The sequence below is a fragment of the Cyprinodon tularosa genome, unplaced genomic scaffold (genome assembly GCF_016077235.1).
Source record: "Cyprinodon tularosa strain WSP-4 unplaced genomic scaffold, ASM1607723v1 ctg54, whole genome shotgun sequence".
In the NCBI taxonomy this organism is placed as follows: domain Eukaryota; kingdom Metazoa; phylum Chordata; class Actinopteri; order Cyprinodontiformes; family Cyprinodontidae; genus Cyprinodon; species Cyprinodon tularosa.
In genome coordinates this window covers 1,461,498-1,485,479 of record NW_024039274.1, presented here as the reverse complement: position 1 = coordinate 1,485,479, position 23,982 = coordinate 1,461,498, and the positions used below count along the sequence as shown (strand labels likewise).

Genomic DNA, 23,982 nt, shown 5'->3' with positions numbered 1-23,982 from the left:
ATTATAATTCACTACGTCCTAATATTGTGCTGCTATACCTCTTATCCTCACTTTAATCAATGTTTGATTATTCAGGAAACCAAAGAAGCTCAATGAAGGGAATAACATGAATCATCTTTTACAGGTTGGAGAGCCGAGCCACGGGACCACGGAGACGATGGCGGCAGCATTCGGAGCGATGGCGGCGCTGGCCGTGGTGGACTCCGAGGCAGGGGGAAAGGACGTGGACGTGGGAGAGGTCGTGGACGAGGTGGACATTTCTGCTTTAATATTGACATCATTTTCAGTTCAAGTTGTAGGGAACCAGATTTGTACCGCCTCTTCTTTTCATGTTTAGTTCTGATCAGTGCATTTGCCTTCTTCCTGTTTACTCAGGTCGGTACGAATACTCTCTGAGTTACAGAGACTCTCACTCATCTGACGGCTCAGTTCAGGTCCCTGCAGACTTCAGTAGCAGCATAGTTTACTACTACGATGATGGCAACAAGGTCCAGATGTATACAGTGGATGAAAAGCTTCTTAAGGAATACATCAGGAGGCAAATGTAAGTGTTAACCAACACGTTATATAGACATTAACATTTAAGAAGCTTTAAAATACATTCCACCTGGAGCTCTATGGTACCGAATACCATCTTATGGAGATAATTACTAATAGCTTAATAAAACTTGGCCCTCGAAAATGCTCTAATCTTATAACATTTAAAATTAATACATACATAATAATCATTGTGAAATCTATCTTCTAAAGTACTCAATTACATTTTTCAGGGCAATTGGTCTTGGGTTGGAAATCTTTGCTACATTATTTTAAAATGCCTGATTGATGGATTTATTGTCAGGCCTAATGGGACCTATTATTTAAAACTATTTGGGAAGAAAACTTGTACTGTAAATTCCTGCTGTGATGCATGGCAGTGGAAGTATCATGGTATGGGGATACTAATTCACTGCAGCCACTGGGAAACTGGTGAATAGATTGGAGGGATGAAGCCCAGTATAGGGAATCCCTGAAGGAAGACCAAACATGTTACTGGAGTGAAGGATGTTCCCCTTTGACTAGGACATCAACTCTAAAGTTGCTGCCAGAGCTGCAGCTGAACCATTTTCCTCAGTGGTTCTCAATCCTGGAACCATGGGCCCAATTCCCCTCATGCTTGCATCAGAACACCTGATTCTAAAAATTACACCACCTCATGATGCAATCAAGGCAGTATGGAAAACACCTAAAACCTGCAGGATAGAGGTTCCACAAGATGAGGACTGAGAGCCACTGAGTTAGAACCATGAATAATGAGTTAGTTTCCCAAACTTAAACCCAGTTCTTATCCAGGTCCTAAGACATTTATTATGTAAAAACTTTACGCAGATTAAACAGAATTATTAGTAAATCAGTTTGGCCTGCAGGGGGCAGTGTGCTGCTGGTGTCTAGTTGACAGCTTTGGCCTCATTGAAGATGTGACTCCGGCCAGTGTGAGGTGTGCTCCTAAAAATAGATTGAGTGCTTCTAAAGGCACAGGCGAGGAATTAAATGCAGGCCTGAATGAGTGATGGTAGGGAATGGAGAGAGTAATGGGGGGGAAGAGACCGAGAGGGGGGGTGAGTGACAATGGTGAGAGGGGACATTCCTGTCCACTGCTTTTCCTCATCTCTGCACTATTCAGGACGCTCACTATATCACCGGTTTTATTCATGAAACGTGGTTCTGCCTGAGGCTGAGCTGGCACAAATATTTGTGTGTCAGGGTGTGACATGAAGTGATGCGACAAGCAGTAGACTGGGAGCAGCGAGAGACACAGAAAGCTCTCTCCATTTGGAGCTGTAGTCAGAATATCAGGTGAATAAGAAGAAAACAATTTAATAGTCCAGGATCATAGAATATTTCTAATGGCATATTTTTTGATACACCTCAACCAGCATCCTTTTAACCCTCCTGTTCTAAAAATAAAACCCTTAAATTAAGCTTCATTTATTAAAATAACCTATAAATGGAAACTATTATATTCTTCTGAAATACTGATATCAGTCTAAAATATTTAACATATTTAATTTATTGTACTGAAAGGGAAATAATTAATTTTTTTTATAGAAATTTATTTTTTTGTGCGTGTGTATTTTTTTGTTCGCTTTACCCTGATAAACTCCAAATCAACCAAGTGAATAGCAGTTTAAAGACCTAAAAACTACAGTTTGCTCGGAGAACAACCAACTCAGAACTGAAATGAATCCAACGGGGGCTTATTCGATGGAGGGGGGATGAAGCTTCAACTGGTTCAAGTTTTGTAAAGGAAAAAAAATCTCCATTAAATCAACTTTCCTAATTAACTTTCAGGTCAACCTGTGTTTGAATTTAACTCTGTTTAAATCCTGCAAATAACAAAACTGATGTTTGTCTGAGTGGATGTGTCTACAAATATCAAATAACCATTGGCTAGGCACAGAAGAACAACATATCATTTGTAAAGAATTTTGAAAACCAGCTTCAAATTTCCTTTTGTCACAAAAAAATAGCAATACAATTAACTGAAGGTTGTGGGTATATTGTAAAAAACAGGGGGGCATGTTTAAATAGTATGAATACTTTTACAAACTGCTGAAACACCATATTTTTACATTGATTTGCATAGAAACATCACCCCTGAATTTCAAGTTATCCTTTTGAAATCACTTTGAGAGAAAAGAACCCAGAAATGCAAAGTTTTGGGTTTTATGGACCAAATTCTAGAGCAAACTGGTTTCTGTCGGAGGATGACGCCACCCATCACACTATTTGCAACAGCGAGTTTGATCTGAATAGACTGACATCATTTATATCTAAACTGGTTATATCTATATTACCTCTTCTTCCAGTGAATACTACTTCAGCATCCACAACCTGGAGCGGGATTTCTTCCTCAGGAGGAAAATGGATGCACAGGGCTTCCTTCCCATTTCTCTCATTGCTGGCTTCCACAGAGTTCAGGCTCTTACCACTGATGTCAACCTCATTATGGAGGTAAATACCCAGCCCTGAAATGAATCGGTCAGACATGATTACAAATTATCTGGATCTTTTCCTGATTTGAAACCTGCTCATGAAATTATCTTTCCAGGCTTTAAAAAGCAGCACAGAAGTGGAGCTGGTGGACGACAAGATCCGCTGTAAAGTAGAGCCAGACCGCTGGCCCATCCCCGGCCCTTCCGTCGTGGGTTCCCCTCGCACCGACTTCTCCCAGCTCATCAACTGCCCTGAATTTGTTCCTCGACAGAACCTCAATGCACCCACTGCTGGTCAGTATTCATTTACCTTCTTCAGGACAGGGCTTCTGATTGGTTTTATCAGTTAGTTGAATTTTCGTTCAGGAAGATTACATCTTTCAGAAAATCTTGATTTTCATTTTTGTTGTCCTTCCCACCAATCCACTCCGCGGGATTCCACTGTTCATCGCTTTTTTTTCTTCGATGTGTACTCCTAAATGATAAGCTAGCTCACCGTGTGATACCACCAGCTGCAGACATTTAGTTTGTTATATTTTTATTTCAAAATCGTCCGGGATTTTGTTCGACTACAGTACACCACGTACACATCGGGCATTCGAGCCGAACCGTCAGCTCCGGGGCCGCTCCGGGAACCCCGGTGGGTGGGGGCAGGGAGCCAACGGGGAAAGGAGCGCCAGAACCTGACCCGGTTCCGGGCAGGAATCTACAGTTCCCTGCAGATTCCTGTAACCAATCAGCTTTTAATATATAAAAACAAAAGGGAAAAAAAAGTCAAAAATGAACAGTGAAGAGTACCAACATATGTGATTAGATCCAGTTTACATCAAATCCTCCAGAACTCCAAGGCAGCAAAAAATACACTTATTCTGATTTTATCTACTAAATGCTGCCGCCCTAAATATTTACTTGAGCAGAAAATGTGGATTAATTGATGCCAGGAGGAGTCGCCATCGAATGAACCTTCATGCTGCAGTTATTTCTGTCCTTAAGCCAAGCTTTTCTTTGTAGCAAAAAATTATTTTTTGAAACCGTTTATTTATTTACTTTATAGTTTAATTTGTCTCCTTTGGCATTTCTGTGGATTCATTTTTCTTGTCAAGAGATAATTAAAGGTGTTTGGTTGCAGGTTGTGTATTAATTTTGATGAATAAGTTAGTGTAAACGTGTCACATTTCTAGACTAAAACCTCTTCTAAGTGTTAATACTAGGAGTTTTGTCACAGAAGGCAGAAAAGGAGGGTAAAAGGTGAGAAGGCACAGTGATGTCTAGGCATACATTGTAGAAATGGAAGACTCCTTTAATGTCCTCAGTTTTCACATTGCTTTAATTGATCGTTTGGTTGTGCTGATAGCTTCTTGTTTATTTCTCTGGCCATTTTTAGCCACCTTGCCTGTAAATGAGCCGCTACTGGACTCAACGCAGCTACAGGAATCAGGTGAACCCGCCCCCTCCAACCAGGACTCTAACTCGGCCTCGGACAACTCCAAAGACACCCCCAAGTCTGACCCCAAACTAGACCCTGACGCCTGGATCCAAGTGGAGAAACGGCACCGTCAGACCTCCGGAAAATCAAAGGTAGGCTAATCAAAAAGGGTTGTAGGTTAATGAGCAACAGTGATACAGAACCGAAGTGGACAAGTACAAAAATAATTGTATTTACCCTTAAATGGCTGCAATTCATCTGAGATATAGTGTTTTAATTCTGCTAGAAAATTGAGCCAATCATCCCCATTATTAAAGTAACAGATGTTCTGAACTATTATCTCATGGTTTGTTTTCTTAAAACTAAAAAGAGAAAATGCATCAAAATAAAAAGCTTTTGATTAATGCATTCAATGACCCCAAAATTGTTGGAAATATTTGCTTTTGATGCAGTTAAATGGTAACTTTTGTACAAATTTTCATATTTAATTCTCCAATCGTGCGAGAATTTTTCAATCCGGCCGAGTTTTTGCCTCATCCTACGTCCTGCGTTGTGTAGTATAAAAGAGGTAAGGGGGCGGCTATCAGCCTCTCAGCCACCTGCCGATCAGGAATTGTAAGGTCCGGGGAAATCGAAAGTGTTTGAAATTCACTCGGCCATCATAAGGTGTTCGTGGGCAAATCCTGCTGTTGAAGCAGAGCTACGAGTATCTACGAGCCGATTTACCAGAACCTCAAGCACTGCACATGTGCACACAAGGGGGTTCTTCTTCTTCCAGAACGATGAGTGCGACCAGAGCCATCTCTCAGTGTCAGTCTGACGTCTAGTGTGAGCGGGTAGATCACATCAGAGCATCGAGAATGCCCGGCTTTAGTGCTGCCCTCTATTAGGGTATTCAGGTATTCTGTGCTTTTGATTTACCTCAGAACTGGAAGTTGGCCTGTCCTGTTTGGCCCTTTTTACAACCATAGCAAAAGCAACGGATTGTAGTTTTTATGCCCAAATGGCGACTAACTACATGAGGCTGTTCTCAAATAGAAATATTTTTAACTGAAAAGTTTGGAGCTTTAACCGTGGTTGACTTTAGGACCTTTGCAGAGGCTAAATTGCATCGGATTGGTGCACACTTACTTTAGGGCCAATTGATCAAAAAAACTGATCGGTAGCATTTGTTATAGCATTATCTTATCACCTTTTAGTCTGTAAAGTGTTTTCTTTAGGGACTTTGACTATTCAGGCAAATCAAATTTACTGTTGCTTCCTATTTCCTGAATATAACCCCACCTTACACGTTAACTGCCCCCTTTGGTAACTTTTTCAAAACTTGTCTGGTTGGTTGGGTCACGCTTTTACATAAACCTTAGTTACATTTTACAATTAGGACAGGAAAAAAATATTTTATTAGTCTTTTCACCTATAACCTATATGATTGAGGGAAAGAAAATTGGTGCAACTTTAACTAAACACATTATTTGTAGATTACAACAAAAAGAAAATCTTCTGGACTTTGATTTGTAGAATGTAGAATAAGTGAATGGAGCCAGATTACAACATAAAGTCCTTTGTGCTTTGACTGTAAGTTTGAGTCTGACTAGATGCAAATCAGACCACAGTGGAATGCCATGATAAATATCAGATTAAAGATCAAGAACTATGAGGAATCCTTAGCTAAACATAGCAATGCCTCAGTGAACAGTAGGGAGTCTCCTAATGAACTGTCATTCTTATTTAACCACAACAAATTCTGCTGATTAACATCCATCTCATCCCTCTTTCCTTCTGTGCCTCTCCTATCATTTGTCCATGTTTTCCGTCTCCATGTCATCCTTTCTCTGGCCGGCAGCATGACAGTGATGATGTGTGTGCTGCTGGCCCCTCATGCCCCTCAGAGCTCCAGCCTGACCACCTCTCCTCTCCTGTTGAGTACTTCTTACTTCAGTCATTCAATCATCCCACTTTGTCCTCCGCTTCTCCTTTCTCTGCATGTCTTCAAACATTTACTCATTCAGAATGGTTCAATTGTTTTTTTTTTTGTTTTTTTTCTTCAAAAATATTTTTCAGCCTAAAACTTTTGCGTACCTCACAAAAGTATTCATATCCTTGATCTTTTCCAATGTTTTTCATTTTACAACCTCAGACTTTACTGAATGTAATTGAAGTTTCAACATTATCCTGAACAGGCATCCTTACAGTGAAACATGGTGACCGGGATGATTAGAAGACTTATGCAAGCTAGTTTTACAGAAGTTAAACCTTTTACTGGGTGTATTTACCTGAACTAGAACCCACAGGTTCTGATGGAAAACGTCAGAGTCAATACTTAGAAATTGGTTATTGAAATTTTAACAGTTCTTTTTAAATCTTTCAAACCAACTGAAACATATATCTACCTATTGAGGGCATAATGCTACACTATTTGTCCTTAGTAAATGCAGAGACATACGATGCATACTAGAGGCAATCCCATTGTCTTTTATGTAGGTTTCTTTAGTTGCCCAGAATTTAATCTACCGTATTTTCACGACTATAAGGCGCACATAAACGTCTTTTTTTCCCCTCAAAATGTGCGGTGCGCCCTATGTGTGTTGCAACTGCGACTTTTGAGACCACCTCATTGAGGAGATGATGAAAGAGTGGCTGAATGTAAGGAGACCAGGTGTTTTTTTTTCCACTCATCACCATCGCTGTTAATCTGACTCCATGCGTGCCCATCTCACAGCTGATGTGAAAAACATGGTGAAACAAATTAATGCGCTCGCTGTGAACCGGACGCAGCAGGTGCAGCAGAAGCAGCGAGTTTACATGCAAAGTCAACGGTTGACGAGCGTATAGGCGCAGCAAAAGGTCCCGCAGCGCGTTTTGAGCAGCAGGCGCAGCGCGTCGGGAGCGCGCCGCCAACGCGAGAGATGGAAAAAATTGAAGTTTTGCTGCTGGAAGCGCCGCATCAACCAATCAGAGAAGCTGATCTGGGAGCTTACAGCGAGACAGACACATCGCTCTGATGACATATTAAGGCAAATGGAAAGGGCTGGATGGATGAGGAGATGATAAAAGCGTGGCTGAGGCAGGTGTATGTGAGGAGACCAGGTGGTTTTTTTCCACGCATCACCATCGATTTTAATATGTGACTCCATGCGTGCCCATCTCACAGCCGATGTGAAAAACATGGTGAAAAAAAATAAACGCTGTGGTCGCCGTTATCTCGGGGGTCTGACAAAGGAACTTCAACCGCTCGACATCGGTGTGAACCGGCCGTTCAAAGTAAGGCTGCGAGCGGCGTGGGAGCGATGGATGACCGACGGAGACCACAGTTTCACGATAAGTGGAAGGCAGCGCCGGGCAATTAACGCCACAGTTTGCGGATGGATTGTTGATGCTGGGACTAACGTGTCTGCTGGCTCTGTTGTTCAAGCTTTCGCAAAAGCCGGCATTATTTCTGAGGAGCCGCGCTGCACGGAAAGTGACTCTGACAGCGAAGAAGGGGAAACTGGCATGTCTGATTTAGCGCAGCTGTTTAATTCAGAAACAGAGGATGATGACTTTGATGGGTTTGATTAATACTTTGTAATAAATACATGAATAAAGCACAAACATACTCAGTTTTGCTCCCGCTCTATTTTTCTACCTGAAAACTTAATTCAACAGCAGCCTCTGGGCCGGGTCTCCTCCTCCTCACCGCGGTGGCTGGCAGGTGTTTTTTCATCTAAATAATCTAAATCTTGCAGCTATATTTGCTGTGATCAGTGGGAATAAAGTAGTTTTAATATGTTTTTAAGTGAGAAAGTCCACCTGAAAACTTAATAATTGAAGTTCATTGAAGTTCATCCAGATTATCTATTTCTGTCGGAGGCGCTCAGACCCCCACATACCAGCGGTGCACCGACAGTAGAAATCCCTTCATCAGCAGCCTCTAGGCTGAGTAGCCTCCGGGTTCATGCAGTGGCTGGCAGGTGTTTTTAATCTAAATAATTTAAACTGCAGGCACCAGGATACCGGTAATAAAAGCGAACATATTCTGTCGGCAGGTTTCAGGATTTTAAGTTAATTTAGGAGTGATCACAGCGCTGTGTCATCTGCGATGTGTCTGTCTCACGGTCAGCTCCCAGGTTTGATTAATACTTTGTAATAAATACATGAATAAAGCACAGTCATACTCAGTTTTGCCCCCGCTGTATTTTTAAATACGCAGTAGAGCTATTTAAAGGTAGTAGAGGACATGTACCGGTATATAAAAAACGCGCCCTATAGTCCGGTGCGCCTTATGTGTGTGTTAAATACAGAAATGGCACACATAACTGAGACTGCGCCTTTTAGTACGGTGCGCCTTATGGTCGTGAAAATACGGTAATTGAACATCTCTAGAGTGATCCAGAAAGGCTGAGCAGAGACCTCTCTGATGAAACATGGTGGCTGGATCAGAAACAAGTTTGTTCAAAGATAATTGGCTGCGCTTATCTTTTGGCATCATAGTCAGGAAGTCTAGAAGCTGTAAATACTGTGAATACTCTACAAAATCTATTTACCCATATTGGCAAAAAAAATGCTTTATCATAACAAAATATGGAAAAGGTGAAGCAGATGCACTGTTCATTGTTAGGTTGTTTTGCTAACAGCATTTAGCCTGGTCACTGAGCTTTTCAGTATTTCACCCTGGTTGTTTGGACTGGAATGTGGTTAATGATGGTAATGATCACTGGGTATGAATACTTATGCAAGACGGTAACCTTCCCCTTTATCTTCAGGTTTGGTTCTTCCCACCTTCACTCAATCTTTTCTAACTTTCTCCAGGGAGAATCCAAAGCCACTGCTCCGAGCAGTCAGCCTCCTGCTCAGGCTGAGCTGGACCAGGAGGAGCTGGACTTCATGTTCGATGAGGAAATGGAGCAGATGGCGCCCAGGAAGAACAAATTCACCGACTGGTCAGATGAGGATGACTCAGACTACGAGCTGGACGACCAAGATGTCAACAAGATCCTGATTGTCACCCAGACTCCTCCTTACGTTCGCAAACACCCTGGTGGTGATCGCACAGGAAACCACGAGTCCCGAGCCAAGATCACCGCTGATCTGGCTAAAGCAATCAACGACGGGCTGTACTACTACGAACAGGACCTGTGGAAGGGAGAGGAGCTGATCGAGTGTAGCAAGGTAAGATCACAGACATCAGTCATTAAGGATATCTTTTTATGGTAGCCTATTTTCCAAATTAAAATACATATATTAGGGTTAATATGTGCTTGATCCTCTACCTACAGTTCCCTCAAGCCTTATTGGCACCTCTATTAAAGATGTGTAGAAAAACTTTTATTAGAGCAGTGTGATCACACTTTCATTTGATTTATTATAATTTGCAAATGTATAGCACATAATGAAATAATATTTTTACTGAAACCAATCACTGATCTTGGATAAATGGTGGACAGCCTGTACAATTATTGAAGCTCAAAATACATATAGAATTGAATGTAATCTGCATAAAAGTATTAAGAAATATCATTAAAAAATATAATAATGCAGATAAAGGAAACAAACAACAGAGGACTTAAAACCAACCGCTGTGGAATGACACAGGTTAGAGAGGTAGTTATGGAGGTGTCCTTAATTGCCAAAACAGAGGACGTCATCACAGATACATTTTTACTTTAGTTCCATTACAAATGTCATCATAATTTGCTTTCCGGTCCTCTAAATTTGCCTGAAACCGCTATTTGATCAGCTGACTGTAAAATTCATCTTTTCAGCTGACATGTCAGCCGAGTTTCATGAAAAAACTTTTCTGTTCAGCTTATGTAGGTGTATGACATCATAAACTGTTTGAATTGCCAGATTTTAAGGAAATACTTAACAGCCTTTGCTTGGGAAACTGAAAACATGCTTTTCAAGTGATGGGGAGCTAAATCATGTGATCAAATTTAAACTTAAAGGATTGAAAAAACACAAAAATAACCTATTTCAATGGCAAGCTCAGTTCTTAAACTTTAATCCTTTAGAGAACCTACAGAACTGAAGACAGGGGAATATGATAGAGAACCTAGAACCCCGGAGAATCCAGAAAGGTTCTGGTCATCAATGATCCTTCTCTCTGTAATTATGTAGTGTTTTTTTCACTCATGATGGATTTCACTGATACCATTGTTTCCAACCGAAACCTCTGTGTACAGATAATCTAGAACTTAACATCAACTATGAGACTCCCAGAATTCCTCTATTTATTACCAAATCCAAAATACGTTGAAAGAAGTTGAAAGAGACTGAGGGCAAAAAGGCTTTACCGTGCTCAGCTTCTCTAGCATACTCAGAAAGTTTTGCGTCCCTTTATAGGTCATAGAATATACATTTTTCCTTTTTCGATTACCTTTTTTTAAAGTCTGTTGTTACTCAGAATCAATGTCGAATTACATCACTGATATTGAACGAGCTAACTTTGTTTTTCTCACCTCACTAATAGACGGCCTGCAAAATAGAGTTGTTTCAGCGACACGATAGGGCTCAATACTGTGGAGGGAATTTTTCTGCAAACAAAGAACATGTTTTGTAAAATGTAAATTTGAAAAAATGTAACTTATATTTAATTAAAAATGTTTTACTCATATTTAACTCACATTTTTTTATTTTCTCACATTTTGTCGTTTTACATATTTTATATAGTTTTTTTTTTTTTTTTTCTTTCTCAGATCCCAATTTCAAATTGCGTTTTATATAAAGCCACCAGCCAGGGCCAACCAAGATGAAACACATGGAAAAAATATTATCCAAATTGTAAGATTATGTGCAGTTTGGTTCCTGACATTTCTTTTATCAGTTAAAATTGTCATTCACGGTTATACCACTCATTTATACAAGCGTGTCTTTACCAGGGCTAAATTAGTCATGATTATTCCATTATTGAAATAAGCATTAATTAATTTAGTAATCCATTAATCCTTAACTGGAGTGTAGAGACTCTAAAACCCACTTAGAGGGGTAATTATACCAAAATTAAACAAAATATATATTCATAGTTTGCATTAAAGATAAAATGGCTTTTTCGTCTGTCAGTATGCTAAATCCAGAAATCCTCAAGTGGCAAATTTTGTTTCATTTGGTTTAATTCTGTAAAAAAAAATCTTCTGTAAAGAACTTAATGATATATATAAATGATAGATGAATTGATTAGCAAAATAATCCTACTTCCTTCTAAACAAGCATACCAGCCAGTCCGCTCATACAGTCACCTTTTTTCCATCTTTAATAAGTTACGTTTGAGCTATAACCTACTATTAAGAAGTTTGTAGCTAAATATTTGTGTTATTTGGATTTAGATAAAACATTTTGACCATCCGCAACAGTTGTGGATAGAAAGCCGGACCTGCTTTGTCCCAAACACCATGACATCCTCTCAGGGGTCTCTGAGGTTGAACTGATCCCCCTTTTGCTGTGTAAAGGAGGACTAAAATAAACGTGTACTGCACAAGCCCTTCGTATATCCGACAGCTGCGTCCATAGCTGAATGACCCGGTTTTAGAAAAGCTGCAGCATCTGCAGAAGCAGCGAATGTAAGAGCATTAGATGTTGGTCACAGAGCAATGATGCAACGTCATTTGTGAGACTTGCTCAGCAGAACTGTAGTGGATAAAATAGTATGTAGTCTCTCTAACAATGTTGTGCCATTTCTTTAACTGTTTTTTATTGCCAGACTGTGGTTATGTTGAAATGAATGCTTAAACCAATTTAATGTTTGAAATCCTCTAAATTCAATAATTCAGTTATAACCAAACATCTTAATAATGCAGGTTAATAAATGAAAACATATTTGTCTATTGTTACATCAAATTTGATCATTGCTGTTGATCAAATTGCAGTTGACTTGTACTGATCTTTCGATCAAGATAAAAACATTTCGACCTAAAAAATTCAGTTAGAAAAAGTGAGCATCCCTGATTATTGTGCAATAATTTATTCTTTCATTGCCGGTTACGAATTAAACTAAAAATACTACACAGCTCATAAGGAAGCATGATGTGAAAAAGCATCAAAGTGAATAAAAGCCACAACTTGGGGGAAAAAAACAGTGGTCTAAGTTTATAAAATGAAAATAGTCCAAAGAGATGTATGAAAAGAAAATGTGAATTTAAGTTTTTGAGTTTCTAATCACCAGTCATTGTGAAACGGGCTGCTTCTTTCTCTGATTTAATTGGTATATCTCTACTAAAAGTCAAATATGTATAAAAAAAAAAAAGTCTTTTTTATGAGGTAAATGTACATTTAAACTGTATATTACTGTATTTTGATGATTTTAAACAAATCAAATGCTTCCTTCTGTAACCATAAACTACAGCAATCATGTCCCTGTAAATGTGGCCTCTGTGCTGAAGTGTTTCCCTCACTAAGATCACTTATTCACTCATCATGGTCATCAGGAGCTTTCAGCAATGTCGGCTCTTTTTTGGCTCAAAGGTTGTGTTTAAAGCTTCCACGTGTGGGAAATCCCACGCCTGAACACACACAGCAAGGTCAAATGCAGTTTTTGTTTTTCACTATCATGCATGTGAGGCCAACGTGTAAAGGTCAGAGTCCACTTGACAGATGTTGTGTGTCACACTGATGCCTTCAGCCCATGGTATTATCAGGTGTTTGTATCTGCATGTTGGGATGTAATCAGCCTCAACAATCTGCAAGATCTCTGAGAGAAGAACTGTTCTGTAATTACAGAGAAGTAAGGAAAGGGCCCGATGCGTAGGTGCTGTCGTGCATTAATAATATTAAGGCAGAATTTTTTTTTATTTTATCTCCAGTGTTAACTGCTTTTAGGCCCCAGGTCTAAGATAACTGTTTTTACTAATAAGGAAAAAAGCAGCATAACGTCAAAACTTATGATTTTCTGTGATACAGTACCATGCAAAAGCATCAGCCCCCTTTTGCCAAATTTCAGGCTTCTAACATAAAATATAAAATTATAATTTTCCTGTGAAGTAAGACACAGTCATGAAGGGAAATTAAATTTGTTGGATTTTTAAAAATCTTTTTAATAAAAAAGAATGAATTAGCACCTTTACTTTCAGTACAGAAAACCCTATCCAGAAGTTCATTGGGGATCTCTGAATGATCCAATGTTGACCTAAATGACTGATGAAGATAAATAAAATCTACCTGTGTGTAATCAAGTCTCTGTATACATACACCTGCTCTGTGATTGTCTCAGAGGTCTGTTTAAAGCACAGAGAGCATCATGAAGAACAAGGAACACACCAGGCAGGTCCGAGATACTGATGTGGAGAAATTTAATGCCGGATTTGGATAACAAAGATTTCCCAAGCTTTTAACATCCCAAGGAGCATTGTCACAGCAAATCTACAAAGACCTGGACGTCCCACTAAATTTTTAGCTCTAACAAGGAGTAAACTGATCATAGATGCAACCAAGAGTCTGTCAGTCAATCCTCTAGATGAACTACAGAGATCTACAGCTGAGGTGGGGGACTCTCCATAGGAAAACAGGAAATCAGTCTTATACTGCAGAAATCTGGCCTTTTTGGAAGAAAACCATTTTTTTAAAGATATCAATAAAGAGTATTCTTTAAAGTTTGCTGCAAACCACCTGGAAGACACAGCAAACACTTGAAAGAAGATGATGTGGTCAGATGAAACCAAAATTTAACTATTTGGCAACAATACAAAACATTATGTCTGATGTAAAAGGAACACAGCTCATCACCCTGAACACACCATCCTCACTATCAAACATGGTGGTGGCAGCATCATGGATTGGGTCTACTTTTCTTCAGCAGGCACGAAGATGGTTAAAACTGATGGGAAGATTGATGGAGCGAAATACAGGGAGATTCTGGAAGAAACCCTGTTGGAGCCTGCAAAACTTCCAAAACACAATGATCCAAATCATAAAGTGAAATCTGTAATGGAATGGCTCTTAAATAAACATATGCATGTGTTAGAACGGCCTAGTCAAAGTCCAGACCTGAATTTGATCGAGAATCTGTTGAAAGAACAGAAAACTGCTGTTCACTAACGCTCTCCATCCAAACTGGCTGAGCTCAAGCTGTTTTGCAGAAAGAATGGACAAAGATTTCAGTCCCTCGATGTTCAAACTGATAAATAACCCAAGCGACCTGCAGCTGTCATCACAGCGAAATTTGGTGCTACAAACTATTAACTCAAGGGGGCTGAATAAATTTGCACACACAATTTTTCACTTTTATCTGTTAAAGTTTAAAATATCCAATAAATTTTGTTCCACTTTATGATTGTCTCCAACTTATTGTTGATTCTTCAAAAAAAAAAATTACAATTTTATATCTTTGTTTGAAGCCTTAAATGTGGCAAACGGTTAAAAAGTTCAAGGGGGCCGAATACTTTTATAAGGCATTGAATCCTGCTCGATGCTGTGATAAAAACTTTAAAATTAAAAAATTATTCTAGTTGTAAAATCTTATTGCTTTTGATTCATAATAAACCTAGTCTGCAAATGTCATAATAATTAATTTAAATAGTAGTTTTAATTTTATTTAGTTGAAACAATTTTTCTCTGATTTAGTTGGTTTTAATTAGTTTTTATTAATGTTAAGTTTTATTTTTGTTTTATTTAGTTCCACAACCAGTTTTAGTTTTTTAAACACTTCAGGTAATGTTTAGGTGCAGGATTGTGAAGAGTGAAAATAATGTATTTATGAAATTTTGCTTAAAAGTGATTAAAACCTCAACTCAAGATACCATTTATAAAAACCTTTAAATGTTTTTTTAAGTTTTTGTTTTTTTGAACATACATCTTAGTTTTTCCCCTTTTAAATATCAGTTAGTGGAAATGTCCAGATAACATTTACTCCATCCAGCTGATGAAGAAAAGTTTATCTCTATTAAGGAAAACAAGGTTTATTGAAAAAGTTGATTTGCCTCTCACTGTAACTGAATCGCAGTGTAACCAAAACTTATTATAGGCGTAAAGAGTGTAAACGTGTGATACCTGAACCAAAATCTTTTTTTTTATTTTTTTTTATTTATTCATTCCTTTATTTAACCAGGAAAAGTCCCATTGAGATTAAGAATCTCTTTTTCAAGGGAGTCCTGGCCAAGACAGCGGCAAAAGAATACATTACAAATTACATTACAGTTTACAATTACATCTATCTATAATTAGAAATTCATAAAACAGTTACAAACCATAGATCTCATTTCCAAACCTTTGAGCAATCGTTTAAAATGTCCGGTTGGAATCAAGTCCTTCAACTTCCTTTCTGGATTCCAGTTGTTTTCTTTGCAGTGTGCATCAGATATATTATTCCTTTAATAACCATAACTGAGCAGCCTTGTTTAAAGCTCTGATTTATCCTCTCCAGCAGGATGTGGAGAACTTCAAGAAGCTGAATGTCATCAGTAAAGATGAGTTTGACACCCTCACTCCCAAAGTGCCTGTTGACTCAAACCAGGAAGTCCCAGCTCTTCCTATGCCAGGTGGGTTTAAAGAGCTCCTCTGTAGATTGTTTCCTCTAAGCTTCCTGCATTGGATACATTTAAGATATTCAGACATTATATAATTTGTATATCGTCCATATTAATTATATAATTATTATGAACTGGATTTATTATGTGGAGGACAAATGGTGGTAATAATGCAAACAAAAGTTTCCTAACTGCATTCAGTAACATGTTAGCAATTATTGACATTTAACGGTTTCCAGTTTCACATGAACTCTGATAAACACACACTCTGATAATAAGACATTATCATTCGAGGGGAATTAAAGACAGAATGTATGGCTGCCTTCACAGTGGACGGCGGAGCAGATTTGGCTCGCTCTCTTCCTGCAACAGTTCCCGAGTCCCCCAGCACTTCTCAACCGCGGACCCCCAGGACACCGCGCACGCCTGGACGCCAGGATCCTAACAAGGCTCCACGCTTTTACCCGGTTATGAAGGAGAGTGGCGCCATTGATGGACAGGTGAATGTTTTTCCACATCTCATAACTTGAATGTTTAGATGTCAGCAACAAATGCTGCATAATTGCTCTATGGGCCCCCATCCCACAGTAGAACCACATCCACTGAGCACACGAATGACCTTTTCCAGCTCTCACTGCTGCCGGCCCTCCATTCTTTCAGTTTTACACAACTAGAGGCAGCTAGTTCTACATGGACTCAATCTTGGATGACATTTTCCTCCAGGTTTAGATTTACCGGGATAATCCTAATCCATGCTTTAATCTAATGTCCAACTGTAGCTCTAGCTTTTTGTTAAGGATCATTGTTCTGCTCTCTCCTGTGTTTAACTTCTGTCTAATAATTAAGTTTGATCACATTCCTTCTTCCTGCTTAAGAAAGTATGATGCTGCCACCACCAGGTGTCAGTATGGATTTAGTTGTGCTCTTGATGCTGATAGTTCATTAATGCTGCATTTTCAGCCAATCTCCTTTTACCCGTTAGTATGTTAAACTCAACTGTCTTTGTGTTGGTTATTGTTTTATATCCTCTCTCTTCATGATGTTTATTTCACTTCTCTAAAATACCTCTTTGGTTTTTCAAAAACAGTTTTTATACTGAGAAAAACTAAACCAAAGTATTCATTAATTAGCTGACTTCTAAAGACATGAGGTTAAAAATAATCTACATAGTTCAGACCAATCAAGAATAGTCATCAGACCCAAATTTGAAAATTTTAAATTTGTTTACTTCCATTGCATTTATGTGCTCTCACTTGTTCTAAAACTATAAATAAAACAAAGTCTACAGATGTATTTAAACAACCTGCTTTTTTTCCAGATGCCGAGAAAGAAGAAGACCCGCCACAGCTCCAACCCCCCTCAGGAGGCCCACATCGGATGGGTGATGGATTCCCGTGAGCACCGACCGCGCTCCGCCTCCATCAGGTCCGTCTGCCCTGCCTCACGAGTCGCATTTACAATAACAACACTTCCTCTTTTTTTGTCTACGTCAAGTGCTTAAAGAAGATATATTCTTAAAACTTAACTGATATTTTGACCATCTTATGCAGTGAACACTTAAACATAACTACAGGAAGCAATTGGAGATTCTTACTAAAATGAAGATTCAGTTCAGTTTCACTTTTGAAATTATTAAAGTTTGCGTTGAGATTCTTAGTATTTTATTGTATTATTGCTGATTTACAGAGAATTAATCATTTTGTTTGTGTCATCGATCCACAGCAGCTCCAACGCTTCTCCATCAGAAGGAGCTCCACTGTCAGGAAACTACGGCTGCACTCCCCAGTCTCTGCCTAAGTTCTGGCATCCATCGCATGAGCTGCTGAGAGACAACGGCTTCACCCAGCAGGGATATCACAAGTACCGCCGAAGGTGCCTTAATGGTAAATAGACCAGCAGCTCAAACCCGCCTGTTCTTTGCTTTAACAATGCACGATGACGACCTCAATTTGCTGTTTTTGTCTTATTTCTTTTTTTCTCCAGAGAGAAAACGGTTGGGAGTGGGCCAGTCTCAGGAGATGAACACTCTGTTCAGGTTCTGGTCCTTCTTTCTCAGGGACAACTTCAACAGAAAGATGTATGAGGAGTTCAAACAGTTTGCACTTGAAGATGCCAAAGAAAATTACAGGTTAGATGCACATTAAATGACGTTTTGAACTGCATGTAGATGTTTATATTGCTTCAAGTTTATGTTTACAAACCAATCTGATTGAGATGAAACCTGGAGACCAAGAAAACTTAATAGACACATCCTAAATGGAAATGCAAATCCATTTTAAAGTGAAGTTTTTGGCTTTTTGTGTTGCACAATGATCATGGTGGACTCTAGTTGGATATGCTCAGGAGAATCAAAAAATCCGATCTTTTTCTGATAAGTTAATGCACCATAAATGCTCTGACAACACACTGGGTGTGGTTGATGTTCCTGGATCTTTGTTAATATCAGTTTGAAAGTGAGGTCTGAGGACTCAGAGCTGCAAAAGAGCTTCAAGATGAAGCTGTACCTGTAGCTTGTTAGGACTTGTTTTCAATTTATTCAAGACTTAATGCAGATCAAAGGAAGGTAAAGTGGATTTCCACATGATAACTCCATATTCTCCATCTGAACTTTCGGCCACTGTCAGGAAACACTAATTCTCTGCACTTGATTGGAACACTGGGAGTCAATCCACAGTCTTTTGGGAATATACAAAGATTGCTGTTTTAGAAACTTCAACCTTTCAGTATTAGAAGATGCTAGAATTGGTTAAAAATGTCAACTTAGCAGGTATTTTGTTTTTGTTTTAGATTACTGTAAAACATAACTTGTGGCCATGCCTCCTGCTCGTGATAAGAAAAGAGAAAACGTATTTTCAAAGCTGTTCTTTTATAATTTTAACCCATAATTTATTAGACTTATCAGAATTGCATAAAATGGATCTCAGCAGTTTAAATCTTCACAAAAAAGAAGATGGGAAACTGTCCCCCAACATCTGGTGATGGCGAGTGTCACCAGGCTGTTGCAGTGTGTGACTGTATCTGACAGCACAGGGTGGAGCTGCGTTTGTTGCTCTTTCTGCCAGAGGCGCCTTCTCACACCTGCAAAACCTACATTCTTGGCTGAATCCGCAACTGGCTCTGTTTTACACAATAAGCTCTCAGCTGTTTTAAAATACTTCCCATCATTGCATCCAGCTGTCTGCTCCTGCTAGCAGTAGTAAAGTTCATCTATTGCTCCTCTGTTAGATTATTGTAATACATTCAGCTCATCAGCTAAAAGAAACATACAGTACTAGCTTAATGAAAGTCAAACACGATTTTAGTGACATCTTTGCTCTAATTCTTAAACCTTAAGGTGATAAGCATTTTTAAAAAATACTCTTCTTAAAACCACTTCACCTCATGAGGTTTGATTGACGTATTATCAAATAAAGAATATCAAAGAGTTCGTCCTGCAATTGAAGGGTTGTTGGTTCAAACCTAATCTTAGTTGTGTCCTTGAGCAACACACTTCACCCGCCTTGCGTATTGACCTGTCCCTGGGCCTGTGTAGGGCAGCCTTGCTCCTGTCCGCGTGCCCCGGTGAAGCTGTGGCTACGATGTAAATCTCTTCATCATTAGTGTGTGAATGAATGCATTGTGAAGCACTTTGAATTTCAATTAATTAAAAAAAGGTGTAACATAAATGCAGGCCATTCCCCGTTGACAAGAGGCTTTTAGCTTCAGCTTTAACTCCTGCCGGCCATTAAGTGGCGCACTGGAATTCGCCCGCTCGCCTTCCATTTAACTTTATCAGAAGAAAAGTAGCCACTCTGAGGCTCTTCTTAACCATGTTTAAAAGCTTGACTGACATTCATTTTCATTTTTTGGCCTAAATCTGAGAAATAAAACCCTGAGAATTAATTTCTCAGCTCCATAATGGAGCTGCCAGGATCTGGCAACACCTGAGCTCTGTTTTATATGACCTGATCTTCTATGGGTGCAGAAACATTTCATGTTGAAGTTAGCATCGTAACCAAAAGTAAATGTTTTAGAGCTGTCAAAATTAATAAAGCAATTATTTATATACTATATATATATACTTTAATTCTGCAATACTCTAGACATTCTGTGGATGTTTTGTTAAAAAAAAAATCATTTAATGACAAAGTTGTAACTAAGACCTTTAATTGTGGAAAGCTGTGAAGACGAAGCAAACTTTACCATAATTGGCAGCTACCAGTTGGGGAAATCGCCATATTTTCACGCTTATAAGCTTTATAATTTTTCTGTTTTCAAGTGGGAATGCTTATGCATTCCCACTTATTGTTTTTCACTTTTAATTTTTCTGACTCTAACTAGTCCCGCAGTTTTCAACTGATTTCAACAATTTTGGTATCAAAACGTTCAGCTTGTTCAGGAGAATTCTGCTATGTCTTTTGGTAAAGATATTTTTTGTAGTTTTCGCGATATTCAGCTTTTTCTGCGTTTTTTTTGTCCCATTGAAATGCATGTAGAATTCTTAGATTTCAGCAAAATTCAGCTAAACCTTCAGCATCTTTGACCTTTAACTACTTCAGCATACTTTCAGCTAGAAACACCATTCAACTTTTAAAATGTTTCCGTATCTTTCTGCTATTACTGTTTAACTCAGCTTTTTGCTAACTTTTACAGTTTTGCTTCAGTGAAGCTTCAAACTTTTAAACAATTTTTACAAATTTTCAGATTTATAATGGAAGTCTATGGACGGAATGTTCAGCTGCTAGAGTGTGCCACTCTAGCGTTTTCAAACATTTCACTCATGCCGAACAGCTTCAACTCACTCGCTCATTTTTTACTCTATCTAGATAAATTTTACATCAAAACGTAGGGATTTTTGTCAGGATTCAGGAAATGTAACCCTCATTTGTGTGGCATTTACGGTTTTCCGACAGTTTGGCCCAGACCACGAAGAAGTCCACACTTCCCCAATAGAAAGCCAATGAGAGCTCTCTGAAAATCCGAACTGAAAATTCAAAAAAACAGACTTTTTCGTATCGCTCCCATTCGGGAACCGTTCGACGTAGCAACATGAGCCTTGTGGAAGTTGTTCCTCAGACCTTCCTAGCACTCACATTGAAGGAAGTGTGTCGATATCTTTTATCGTTTAGCTAGGAACAAGGTTTGTTCGGGGGTAACAAATCTGTCCGAACCCCAAAATCAAGATTTTGACAATTATACACTTTTTTACATCGTCACCACGCCTAGACGAAATATTGTAGAAATATGAAAGTTACACCAGTTGTAGTCCAAAGATGGCTGACGCTCACGGTGAAAGAATTTTTTGAATACCTAATACGGTTTTGGCTCACCGCTCGTTTGTTCGGAGGGAAAGTTTTGCTTTTGAGAGTTCTGCTCTACCATTGTGCTGCATGTTATTCAATTAGACCAGCAGGATTTCTCAAACCTTTTTATTCCTCCTTCCCATTAATGTTGTGAATGAGCTACATCCATGAAAGTTACCCCAATTGGAGACAAAGGATAGCTGTTGCTTAGACTGAAAGAATTTTTTGGATACCATTTACGGTTTGTCTTCAGCACTCGTTTGTTCGGAGCTGCTATTCCCATTCAAAAAAGCCTGAGAGGAAAGGAACGAAAGTGAAGTGCGTTTCTCTCTCTCACTGACAGGCTCGTTAAGCGTTGTCAAGGTAACCGTGCTTCAAAGAGATTTTACCTCCACCACTTTAAACAGCACATTTTAATCTAATGGAGGGAGACAACACTGATTTAACATTAGGAAGTGGATACAATATGACTACTGGCCATGACCCTTCCCTTCACACGCAACCCTGATAGACTTTCAAAATAAGACTCCGGGGACCCTTCAAAATAAAAGCCCCTACATTAAACTCATATTTTTTTTCCCAGCATATGGCTCAACATTATGACCCAAACTCAACCACTTTAAAAAAAAATTATACTCTAGGGGGGGTTTCATAACACACCCCACAGCAAATTTCAAAATAAAAGCCTCCCATTTCCACTTCATCTACTGCCCTAATAACAGGGGGAAAGAGTGATTTAAGGATTGAAAAGTCATCAAGTATCACTGCTGGGTCTGACCCTTTTCTCAACACACAACCCTGCTAGACTTTCAAAATAAGACTCCAGTGACCCTACAAAATAAAAGCCTCTATATTATACTTGTGTATTAATTGATGCAAATGGCTCAGAATTATGACCCAAACTCTACCAGCTTGATTCTATTAGACTCTAGGGACCTTTTCACAACATACCCCAGAGCGAATTTCACAATAAAAGTCTCCCATTTATGCTCTAATATATTATCTATTCACCCAATAACATGGAAAACCAGTGATTTCATATTTAGAAATGGATTCTATATCACTGCTGGGCATGACCCTTCCCTTGACACACATCCATGATAGACTTTCAAAATAAGACTAAAGGGACCCTACAAAATAAAAGCCTCTTCCTTATGCACACTCATTCATTGTGCAGTATGGCTTGTAGCTATGACCCAAAGTCAACCAATTTCTTCAAATTACACTACCAAGGCCTGTTGACCACACACCTCAGTTTACATTTCTTAATAAGGCTCTAAGATTTACACTGTAATAAAGCATCTGCTAACCTAGTAACATGCAGCCTAAGCCTGCCAACTGTGCTTTCATCACCACAGCGGCTCGTATTATGCAGGTTCGTTTTTTTTTTAATAAATTCAGCTCCTTAAGTGGTATTAGCTCTCTTTCTATAAGCTTCTCTCTCTGTTCTTCCTCTGCTTCTCATGGTTAGTCTTGCACATAGGTTTGTAAATTTTCAATCCTCAAATGATGACACTGTTTTCTTTATGCTGATCAACATTTTTTGATATCATGTATGGTTTGACTGTGCAGCTTTTAAGATGAGTTTGTTTCTGCCATTTTACTGCCAGATGTTTCTACCCTATAAAATCTTCAGATGATTCAATTGTTTTCTGCAGTTTGAAGTTTCTAATGACTTCCTATCACATTTTTATATGTTCTGCAGTTAATTTCAGCTTTTTTCATTCAGCAAAAGCATTCCCACTTTGATGTTTCTCCGAAACAGCTTTTTCTAGTTATTATTATTATTATTATTCCGTACGTTTTTGGTCGTTAAACTACTTCAACAGTTTTCAGCCCACTTCAACAAATTTGGTATCAAAACGTTCAGCTTCTTCAGGAGAATGATGCTATATCTTTTGGTAAAGATATTTCTTGTAGTTTTCGCGATATTCAGCTTTTTGTGCGATTTTTGGCCCCATTGAAATGCATGTAGAATTCTCAGATTTCAGCTAAATTCAGCTAAAACTTCAACTACTTTGAGCTTTAACTACTTCAGCATACTTTCAGCTAGAAACACCATTCAACTTTTAAAATGTTTCTGTATCTTTCTACTATTACTGTTTAACTCAGCTTTTTTCTGACTTTTATAGTTTTGCTTTAGTGAAGCTTCAAACTTTAAAAGAAATTTTAACGATTTTCAGATTTATAATGGAAGTCTATGGACGGAATTCTTCAACTGTCAGAGTGCGTGCTCTAGCTTTTGAGCTGTTCTGGTTTTTCCGAACAAATTGTTCTCACTCTGTCATTTTTCACTCAATTGAAATAAATTATACATCAAAACGTAGGAATTTTTGTCAGGATTCAGGAAATCTAACCCTCATTTGTGTGGCATTTACGGTTTTCCGACAGTTTGGCTCAGACCACGAAGAAGTCCACACTTCCCCAATAGAAAGCCAATGAGAGCTCTCTGAAAATCCGAACTGAAAATGAAAAAAAACAGACTTTTTCGTATCGCTCCCATTCGGGAACCGTTCGACGTAGCAACATGAGCCTTGGTGAAGTTGTTCCTCAGACCTTCCTAGCACTCACATTGAAGGAAGTGTGTCGATATCTTTTATCGTTTAGCTAGGAACAAGGTTTGTTCGGGGGTAACAAATCTGTCCGAACCCCAAAATCAAGATTTTGACAATTATACACTTTTTTACATAGTCACCACGCCTAGACGAAATATTGTAGAAATATGAAAGTTACACCAGTTGTAGTCCAAAGATGGCTGACGCTCACGGTGAAAGAAGTTTTTGAATACCTAATACGGTTTTGGCTCACCGCTCGTTTGTTCGGAGGAAAAGTTTTGCTTTTGAGAGTTCTGCTCTACCATTGTGCTG

General features: G+C 38.8%; 1 protein-coding gene across 7 annotated transcripts in view; it reads left to right on the top strand.

The window, feature by feature from the left end:
- The window catches only part of larp1b (La ribonucleoprotein 1B), a 55,759-nt gene that overhangs the window by 19,101 nt on the left and 12,676 nt on the right, over window positions 1-23,982 (top strand). For 4 of the 7 annotated variants that reach the window (XM_038304644.1, XM_038304641.1, XM_038304639.1 and 1 more), the window contains 12 exons: window positions 125-250; window positions 376-544; window positions 2,850-2,994; window positions 3,092-3,269; window positions 4,360-4,553; window positions 6,245-6,319; window positions 9,190-9,549; window positions 15,731-15,845; window positions 16,164-16,333; window positions 17,152-17,258; window positions 17,556-17,716; window positions 17,817-17,961. In XM_038304644.1, the coding sequence (XP_038160572.1) occupies window positions 125-250; window positions 376-544; window positions 2,850-2,994; window positions 3,092-3,269; window positions 4,360-4,553; window positions 6,245-6,319; window positions 9,190-9,549; window positions 15,731-15,845; window positions 16,164-16,333; window positions 17,152-17,258; window positions 17,556-17,716; window positions 17,817-17,961 (1,945 nt within the window). The remainder of the gene's footprint in view (window positions 1-124; window positions 251-375; window positions 545-2,849; window positions 2,995-3,091; window positions 3,270-4,359; window positions 4,554-6,244; window positions 6,320-9,189; window positions 9,550-15,730; window positions 15,846-16,163; window positions 16,334-17,151; window positions 17,259-17,555; window positions 17,717-17,816; window positions 17,962-23,982) is intronic. The other 3 variants (XM_038304647.1, XM_038304640.1, XM_038304642.1) reach the window with 2 other exon arrangements.